The sequence below is a fragment of the Brassica oleracea genome, chromosome C2, assembly GCF_000695525.1.
Source record: "Brassica oleracea var. oleracea cultivar TO1000 chromosome C2, BOL, whole genome shotgun sequence".
Classification (NCBI taxonomy): domain Eukaryota; kingdom Viridiplantae; phylum Streptophyta; class Magnoliopsida; order Brassicales; family Brassicaceae; genus Brassica; species Brassica oleracea.
Genome location: NC_027749.1, coordinates 22,834,984 through 22,845,826, shown reverse-complemented (window position 1 = coordinate 22,845,826; position 10,843 = coordinate 22,834,984). Strand labels below are relative to the sequence as shown.

The following is a 10,843-nucleotide window of genomic DNA, read 5'->3' as shown; positions in this document are numbered from 1 at the left end:
CCTGATTCTTTGTTGAATAATATTATTTGCAGATTTCGTGATTCATGGGTTTACTCCCGTCGGACGTGCTAATCATTACATGCCATCTTTGAAAGCATGTACCATTGTGAAAGTCGATGGTTTTGAGGTTGCTAGGTGCTCAAGCATATACAAGATAACTGATCATCTATTTCTCATTCGTTTAATCTCACTAACTATTATTGATGAAGTCATCACAGGTGCTCCTGAGATCAATCTCCAGTCAAGATTAGACTGTTTGACAATCTCCAAGTGATTGCGAACACAAACCTAGAACTCCCAGGTATATTATCATATTGCATCTGGGTTTATATTATGTTTCGATATCATAATTGATATTCAAACTCGCAGATGTGGTTGGGAAAATCTGTTCTGTCCAGGACTCTGACCTCACCAAAGAAAAAACTCGAGTCGTTATCCGTCTCCTCATTGATCCGTAAGAAACAATCAACACATAATATTACTGTGAGAAGACGAAGACGACAACCAAGACCAGTGAAATTACCTAAACAAAAAGGCAGAGTAAATTACAAACTATGATAAATACAACTAACAATGATTTTTGTTTACATATTACCCATCAAATAAAAGAGAAACAAACACAGCCATACCAGGAGATACAAGAGACAATCCCAACATACACAAAGGCGGCAACAACATCTCCACCTGCTCACTCCTCTTGTCTTATGAAAATAGCTTATATGCTCAATGTCAACATGCCAATGCTATTGTATTCTTATGAGAAATACATATATTTGTTTAAAACCCATTAAGGCACAAATACTAATTGTCACTCATTTTATAGTTATTTCTACAAATCTTCATGTATTTGTTTTAAAGTTCCGTTAAAAGCAACAAGTTTAAAAATAAAATAAAAACATATAACCAACATAATAAGAATAAAAAAATTACTCCCTCCGTTTTATAATGTAAGTAGTTTTGGCTAAAAGCACAAAGATTTAGAAAATTATTATATTTTAAAAAATATTGTATAATAAAGAGGTTAGATATAACTTAACCAATCAAAAATAAATCTATTTAATTTGATTGGTCACAGTATGTTCAATAAATGTAAAAGTTACCAAGCAATATGAAAACTACTTACATTTTAAAACAATTTTTTTTCCTAAAACTACTTACAATATGAAACGGGGAGAGTATTACTTAATACACACAACTTACACAACTAAACTGGAGAAAAAATATCCAGAAACAAAAGGGTACTCTCAATAACCTTAATATAATTTATGTAATCTCAACAGTATAAGTAACAAATTAACAAGACAAACAAACAATAAGTTTCAATGACACAGTAAACAACACCACAAACTATATCAATCACATTACTAACCCAGTTTAGTCTTTCATGAGTGGAGAACAATGCATACATACTTCATCATCACAACTCTAACCCTATAACAATAAAATACTTGAAAAACAATGATCAACCCAAAACGTAAAATTCACAACTACAATGACAAATATTGAGATGAAACAAGAATTATGTCCATAACCGCGGAGGCAATGCCCCTTGTGAACTATAAGTTTTCTCTGGTTAGACGCTCTGCAAAAACTAAACAAATTACTTTTCTTGGACCAGACGCTTTAATGGAATCAGATGTCCGTTATAATATGCCTAAGTCTTCGCTCAGTATGAAATTATCTATTATGTGTAATATCAATAAGTTGATGTGATTTTATAAAACCTTATTTTAAATTACTAATGATGGTTATATGTAGGGGTGGGCGTTCGGGTACTCGTTCGGATTCGGATCGGATATTTCGGATTGTCGAGTATTTCGGTATAGGGATATAGAACTCGTTCGGGTATTTTTTGTATTTCGGGTTCGGGTTCGGGTATTTTTAGTTCGGGTTCGGTTATTTCGGGTCGGGTTCGGATATTTAGATTTTGAAATATAAAATTAATTTTTTCATTGTTTTAAGTTTCTTGTATTTAAAAATATAACTTTTACTTAACTGAATTTTTTTTATTGTTAATAGATTGAGGGATTAATAGATTTGGAGATAACATTGCAAAAATAAATAAACATTAATTTGGTCATTTAAAAAAAAATTGGATGTAACTTTTGTTAATACATAAAACAAAAAGCTTGACATCTATCTATATTATTAAAAGAGAAGTACTCATATAAATTACCCCTCAATTTTTCAATTTATTTACAATCATATGCCAGTGAAATAATAAATTTACTTACCTTTTAAAATTCTTGTCTTTTACAGTTTAATTAATGTATATCCTAAATCTAACTTTGATTTAAAAAGCGAGTATAAATGCATATTTATAGGAATTTGTATTTTGAATCATATAAATGCAAGTGTAAATGCATATTTATAGGGATTTTCTATTTTGAATTATTCTTTCAACCTGCTTTGGTAACAATACTATCGGTTTCCATATCTAATAACAATCAATTCAAAACAATTAATTAAATAATTAGCCTGTGTAAATATAAATATATATTGATTTTCCATCTCAAATTGTTTTTTCTATCGTTAACTTTCTCAGAGAATAATTAAATAATTAGCTAAAATTATGGGCCTTAACTAATTTAAGATGACCCAAATTATTATGTATCTTTATACAAACTTAAGCCCATAATTAATTTGTAATTATTTTAAATTAAATTTATACATTCATTTTTAGAAATCTTAATCTATTATATAAAAATCCGATAAAATATGTAAAAATCGTTAAGTATTACGATTAAATTTTACTCAAAAAAATCATTAATCCATGATACAGGTTCTCTATTTTCTTCATATTTTTATTGAAAATAAATTAAAAAATATATGAAGATTAAATTTTATAAATGAATCATTTAGTATAAACAAAAAACTAATAAATAAATAAATATCAGTGCGGTTTTGGAAATCAAAGTCTAGATGATAGTAAAAAATTAACTTCTTACTTAGAATATAAAACATATTTTAATAATATAATTTAAAAAATCTAAAGAAAAAAATAATTAGGAGTTATCTACTGGGTCAAGCAATGGTTGATCAGGTAGTCAGATTCCAGATTTTAACGATTTTTACAAGTTTTATCGGGGTTGTATATAATAGTTTTTTTTAAACTCAGACCGGATTACATATAGGTCACCAGATTTACCGGTTCGGTCTCGAATCCAGGTCGGATTTCAAAACATATTAAAATAACTATGTAACCAAGTATAACATTTAGTATAACTTGCCCCAAACAAAAACATTTAGTATAACTAAAATTTAAAATTGAAAATAAATACCCGCGCGGTTACGCGGATCAGGGTCTAGTGCATTTTAAGTGAGTATCAAATCATTTTATATGTACTTGTATGTATAATATATGATTTTAAAGTACGTATAACATCAGTATAAATATTTTAAATAAAATAAAAGATTTAAATTAAAAATATAAGATTATATATACTTATGTTCGGTTATTTTCGGGTATCCATTCGGGTTCGGATATTATCCGTTCGGATTCGGATATCCTATCTCTGCTACATTAATACCCATTCGGGTATTTTGCTACTTCGGTTCGGATTTCGGTTCGGGTTTTTCGGATCGGGTTCAGGTGTAGCTTCGGGTTCAGGTGTAGCTTCGGGTATCGGGTAAAGTGCCCAGGCCTAGTAATCTGTTTGAGTTAAAGAAGTTTAGCGTTTTAGGAGATGTAAAAATAAATCAATTATTCTGAGATGTTCGTTTTTCGCTTCCAAAAATTACTATAAGTTAAAATATGCAAGTATTATTTTGTAGTACAAAAAAAGTAAGTTCTGTTCATCCAATTGATATTTAATCGTTTTAGATTTCTAATTTATTTCTAAAAATAGCATCTTACAAAAGATACATGTCTACCGTGAAAAAAAACGAAAAACAAAACATATATGTTAATTTATTTATGTTACATGAAGTATATGATTGTTCCAAGTTTAGTAATGGTTCCAGGTCTTTATGTTTAAGTAGTGGTTTCAAAGCTTCCAGGAATGTCCGGCTTATGGCTCCGGTTTCTATCCGGCTTATGTTGTTCATGACTTTTGATTAAGCTCTTTTTTTTATCATCTCATCTTAGTCTTTGATGGATGATGTTGTTCATTGAACTTTGTTTACTTTTGGTGGTTAATAACAATTCACAATTGATAAAAAAAAGGACGTCGATGTTTGTTCGTGTAAAGATATTATCAAATACAGTTCACAAACTAATTTTTTATGGTGTTCGCAAAAATAATTACGTTGACTCTTACTTCATTTTAGTTGATAAATAGTCTAAATCATATCTTTACGAAATACAACATATGGACTCATTTTCTTACTAGCTAACTTTTCTATGGGAAATTTACCTTTAAGATTGGGAAATTTACATTTAAGACCAAGTTTAAGATTAGTAATTATTTTAGTTAGTCAATTTATGAACATATATACGTCTAGAAAATCTTACATATGAGCAGAGCCGAACCTGGACCAAGCAAACCTAACGAAACAGTGGTCTTAACCCTCTAATTTTTTTGAAATTTTTATATGGATATAAACCCTCAAAAAATAATTTTAAACTCTCAAATTTGTATAAAAAAATTAGTTAAATTTTTTTAATAAATAAGCTATGGGCTCCTAAATCTCAGGGCTGGCCTGGATATGAGATGTGTAATGTAGGTTTCAAACTCAATACTCAAAACATATCAATAAAGCGTACGATAGGGTAACTGTGTAACCCAACGATAAGATTATTAGACATATCATCATGTCAAACTTAGATTTATATATTAAAATTATGGGATTCTCTGATATCGATCTATTATACAAAAGTTGTCTGGAGGGGGCTTATAATTCAATATTTGAAAAATAAGATTCACATATATCTATCTATACATATATGTCAATTTTAAGTAAGAAAGGCCAATTTCATTTTTTGTTATATTTTTTGATAAACAAATAATAAAAATCCTACATAAATACAACAGTCACTTCACTTGTTCCATTCATACTGTCATCTTCCTATCTCTCTCTCTCTCTTTTTCGGGCATAACTTGTTTGATCCTAAACTCTATAACCTGCTTCATCGACAAAGTGTCTTTTGCTTCAATATCTATCCCTTACCACTTTTAGAAATCATATTTAAAAATGTCCGGAAGAAGATCACGTTCGAGGCAATCATCAGGAACTACAAGGATCTCAGAGGATCAGATCAACGATCTCGTTATCAAGTTGCAGCAGCTTCTTCCTGAGCTCAGGGACAGTCATCGTTCCGACAAGGTACGCTAAATCTTGGTTTTATAACTAGCCATAAAATATATAATATATATGGCATGAAAATGATAAGTACATAAAGTTAATATATCGACAGGTTTCAGCAGCGAGAGTGTTGCAAGATACATGCAACTACATAAGGAATCTGCATAGAGAGGTTGATGATCTCAGTGAGAGGCTATCTGAGTTACTCGCAAACTCAGACACTGCTCAAGCCGCTTTAATCAGAAGCTTACTTACCCAATAACTTTCATCTTCTTATTGTTTACCATAATAATAATAGTACGCGAATTTGTTTTTTTTATTCTATAGATGATGGCCTTATAGGTGTTTAAGGATACGAGTTCGTCACTTCTGCTTCGGTCGTAGATTTAAAATCTTTGCCCTTTTTCGGTTATTTTGTTTGTCTCATTTTCGAATTATGTTAGGGTTTTGGCTTGGCTATGCTCATTTTCTGAAATTTATTTGTTTGTGTCTTTTAATTAGTAATTTAAATCATATGTCATAGCAAGAGATCATCTTACACTAAAAATCACAAATTTACCGCTTAGGAATTTATCGAAATTACGATAATTAATTAAGAAGAAGCCTTTAAAATTCTTGGAAACTAATAAAAAAATTTGAAATATAGAAAGGAAGAAATTTGATAAATCCATAAATTTAAGAAGCATAATAATGAACAAAATATTATTCATGTCCAAAAATATCCAAGAACATATTCGAAGAACAATATAGAGAAAGGAAATTTATTTAAAAATCATTTGAGTTTTATGGGGCTTCAGAATATTAAAAGAACAATATAGGATAAATCATAGTTAGTTATTATATATTACATAAAAATAAAGTAATTAATTATTTTGAGACCAAGGCATCGATGAAACTCCATTTCCGCGTATTAACATCTTAAAGATTGAAATATGTTTATGGGCAACAAAGTATGGGGTGAATTTGACGCTATGCGCTCAAAATAAGCACAAAAAGATGCAAATAAATATTATGCCATACCCTAATTTCGATTGTTGTCACTCTTGTTTATAAATTACTTTTGTAGTTTCTATCCTTCCCACCGAACATTATTTAGTAAGATATTTTGAATATTAATAAACTTTATTACATACGAGAGAATTGAAAAAAAATTTACGTATGAGAGAATATCTACTTTTATTTTTGTAGTATTTACTCCAGTTTTAAACACCACATAATATTTACACATAACGATAGCCCGTATGCATTTTTAGTAAGGGGAATTCATTATATATATATATATATATATATATATATATATATATACCATTTTGATGAACTTTCAAAAATAAAATCTAATGAACGATAATTGAAAAATTTACGCCTAGAGACACATTTTGAGTTTCTAATTTCATTGTAGGACACATTGAATTTGACACACACTTTTTTATGAGAGAAAGACTTTAATGTCCTTTAACTAAAGAGAACCGTGAACTGACCAACTTTTTTTCCCTTACAAATTCTAATTGCCAACTCCCAAATCCTTCGTACATGATGACTAAACATATCTTTTTATTTTTTCTGATTTTCAAAAATTTATTTTTTTACTTAAATTTTTTTTTTCTCTTTTCCATTGAATCTCTGCATTCGCTTTCAATTCAAACCCAATAAACTCAGAACAGAAACTCAATTCCTTCAGCAACATCACCAATAGCTTCCTTAATGTTAGAATTGCTCATCCTAATCTTTCTAAAATCTTCATCAACACCTTCATCAATACTCGTTTTGAGATATGTTCGAAGACATGGTGAACGTGCCTGTCTTATCGAGGAGCACGACCGGACTATGAACCCCTTTCTCTTCTGTAGAGGTCTTCTTTCTCCCTGAATCTCGACGTCTTCTTTCTCTCCGAATTTCTCCCCGAAATCAAAATTGACATCTCGATCTCTGTTTCTCGACCTCTAAACTATGTTTTTTACCGCCTCTGGTGATTCATTGAGAGAAACCCGTCATGGAAGGTGAGTTCCGTCTCCCCGAAAGGCTTTTTGCAACAGATAGATTCTCGAAGCTCAGTCCCGTGGAAACGATGGCGGTGGCGGTGGAGAGCATGGTGGAAGAAGCGGTGGATACCGCAGTGGAGGCGGTGGTGGTTGTGGAGGCGATGGTGGAAGACGTGAGTATGGATACAATGGTGGTGGTTGGTGGAGGTGGCTGCCGAATCTTCATCCACAAAACCTTGAACATAAGACCTCATCCACAAGATCTTCATCCACAAAACCTTGATTCATGTGTCCACATTTTCCCGTGTCCATAATTTTACCATCCACAATGTGTATGTTCATATCTAACTCGTCGACAACTTTTCGTGTCCACAAACACTTGATATGCAAGGTGCAATTTCTGCTTCAAAATCGAAGCATTTTATCTTTGTTTTGTTTCTAAGGATATATCTCAACTTTCGTCTCTTTGTTCTAAAATTAGCAGATAACGGAGAAGAATAGTTTATTCCCTGTCAACTGTTCACCGTAACCACAAGCATTGCGTCCATACATATCCATCCATAAGTATCTGATAAGTGTCCACGTTTCTTGCGTCCATATTTTTTCTGTCCATAAATGTTCTATTGATTGTGCTCAATGACTTTTCATATTTACTTAACTTTTCTACTATATTTATGTACATATAACAAGTAAAAAGATAATTAAAGAGATTTTAGCCTGCTTGTCCATAATTCTTGTTTCTACAACTCATTTGTAATTTACGTGTTAACAACTCATGAATCCACTTTTTTTTCTATCCACAATATAGATGTCCATAATTCATTTGTCCACAAATGCTTAATCCAAAAATCTGACGTCAAATGGTTAAAATATATGTTAATGGATGTTAAAATGTAGAAGATAAAAAGTTAGAATTTGTTATGTCAAATTTTTTAATTTATATACTTTAATATTTGAAAAATAATCAAACAAAGGAACGAGAGGTGAACTTATAAAAATAATAAAAATATATTAAGAAAAATACAAAAAATTGCAACTCATCGGTCAAACCATAAACTAAGTTACATTCATGTAATCACTCAAACCAATATCTAATATAAGTTAGTTACTGTGTCACCAAATCCAATTGACCATGTAGTTTCTTCTTTAAAAGGAACAAACTTACCTTTTCACCTAAAGCAGAGGTAAATCCGTCCACAAAAGGACAGCTGTATGGACGTGTCCCAACCACAGAATGTGTCTCTCAAGGTAAGAGAAAGACATAATGTGTCTTTGTACGTAAATGTCTCACGATAATTTATCTATACCAATAAAGTAGGCTTTGCTCCTTTCTCTTTGCGCCACGTCAGAATGGAGGGAGGAGCAATCGCTGACACGTGGCATCTCAAATTTATTATATTTCGCTGATACGGTTTGGACCAGCAACTTCATTTACTTAACCAAATCCATTAGCCCAAAAGTAAGTTACACAAAGACCCATTTTTACAAAACTTAAATGGGCCTAGAGGTGAAGGTGGAGATCAGTAGATTCGCAATCCGTCGTCTCTTCTGCTACCTCCTCTTTTTCTCGACGGCGTTACTAACGTTTATAATGCCTCCAAATCAATTAGCCTCACTACGTGTTATTGAATGGTGATTCTTTGGGTTCTCCGTTAAGCTTAGATATTGTATATATATATATCGTCCTTTGATTTACTGAGAGTATGAGACTCATGGTGCCAAAGTCAAGCTGTAATGAAGATTTACCAAAGTCAAACTTTCTGATCTGAAGGCTGGCCGTTGTAAGGAGGTTTGGGTGTCCCTCTGCTTCAATTCTGGGAAGCTCGAATCTGAAGAAAGGAGGCAAGCTTATTGGAGTTGACATGGTGTTGTTGGACCAGAAGCTACTAAAAACTTGCTTATTAAACTTGAGGTAAGTATAGCAAAATACTATAATTTAGCTGTTGGACACTGAAGAAAAAAGAACACAAGGTTTAGAACATTGAGTGCATTGTAAAACTACATTGTGAAACCAGGCATTAGCACAAAAATATGCAAAAAAATAAACAAGAGAGATCACTCAAAAAACGTACTTTCTGATAGCAAAGTTAAGAAGCTGATTAAGAATCAATAAATAACACAAGAGTGAGTATTATGATAACAATTTAAAAGCAAGATGCAACCAGATCAGAGATTGACTATAATGATATATCGAGACTTTATTTGTTTACCATATTATATATATAAATCTTCAAGATTACACACAGTTTTAAAAAGATGAAAGGTTCCAAGGCCTATCATTTTTCTAACATTACTACAGCTTAGAAAGTCACAGATAATATCTCTCATGATTTGTGAAACAGTGCCAAGAACAACATTGAATTTGGTATCAATGTCTATCATGAACAAGGAACTCAGATCCTTTGTCATAGCTCTATAAGATTGAATCTCTGAAATGAGATCATAGATTCATAAAATGCCAGGCCTAACTCCACTTTTCACAATAAAAGCTATTATTCCTACATTGATCTTTAAAGAGATGTCAAATGATTGAAGATTTCACAACATTTTGTGAATGTAAGAAGCGTCTCTGAGATATCTAAGACGTCGTTGTTGGTCGCATAAGAAACACAAAATGAGTTTCTTGAGGACTAATAAGTTTTCAAGAATATAAATTATATAATTCACTACTTCAATCCAAATCTTCTTTTTTTTTTGAGTAAAAGATTTAATACTTTGGTTCTCTCGATGTTTCCCGCTCTTTTCTTCCCAACTTTCTCAAACCATAGTCACTTCTTTAATCTCAACCCATTCAAGAGTACAAAGAAAGCCCTGTGGCACAACAGTAGATTCAAGATTCTCTGGTTCTACTTCCTTCAAATTAAGTGGAACTCTGATTCTCGCGCACGAGTTATGACAACACCAAAACCAACCATTAAACCAAATGAATACAAATTCTACCAACACATCATTTGATAAATAATATTGAAAAGTTTCATTCAACTTGGCCAAACATTAGGACACATTTGCCATGAAAGTTTGGCATCCGCTGCAAGTACTAAATTTGCAGACCTAAGAGCATCATTATTGGTGGGATGAAGAGAGAGAGAAAGAGAGTCCTTTGTTTTGTTTTTTTTTTCTTCTCTTTCTTCCTCGGTTTCCACCCCCCTCCTCTAATGGATGCCTTAAGGGAACAACTCTCGTACCCACGACCTGAAACACTTAGAGCATCATTATCCCAAAGACTCATTTAGGAGCTCTTATTTTTTTTAATATTTTAAATAGTAAAAGTGAGTTAAAATATAACATTAAGAAACCCAAACATTTTGGTGCTCCATTGCAAGGCTCTTAATTAAGGGTTTTTTAAAAAAAAAAACATTGTTTAATTAAAGATTAAAGAGAGAAGATGAGTAAAAGAATGAAACTTTGGTGTTGTGAACATAAGCAAAACAAAGACAATGTATCAGGTCTCCACATCCGTACATCACCCCATGAGCTGATAAGATCACATGTGAACATAAGCAAAACAAAGACAATGTATGTGTGTGGGGAAAGAAAACTTAACGAAACAGAATCATCCGCAAACTTAACAAGACAGAGCAACCTCGGCAAGATTAAGATATAGTAACTAACTAGTAAGG

At 31.8% G+C, this 10,843-nt stretch overlaps 1 protein-coding gene across 1 annotated transcript; it reads left to right on the top strand.

Annotated features, from left to right (window-relative positions):
• The first annotated feature begins 5,133 nt into the window (after positions 1 to 5,133).
• LOC106326446 (transcription factor PRE3) lies at positions 5,134 to 5,506 on the top strand. The gene is made up of 2 exons (XM_013764421.1): positions 5,134 to 5,265; positions 5,357 to 5,506. The coding sequence occupies exons 1-2, from the start codon at positions 5,134 to 5,136 to the stop codon at positions 5,504 to 5,506; spliced, it is 282 nt and encodes a 93-aa protein (XP_013619875.1).
• Positions 5,507 to 10,843: the final 5,337 nt, after the last annotated feature.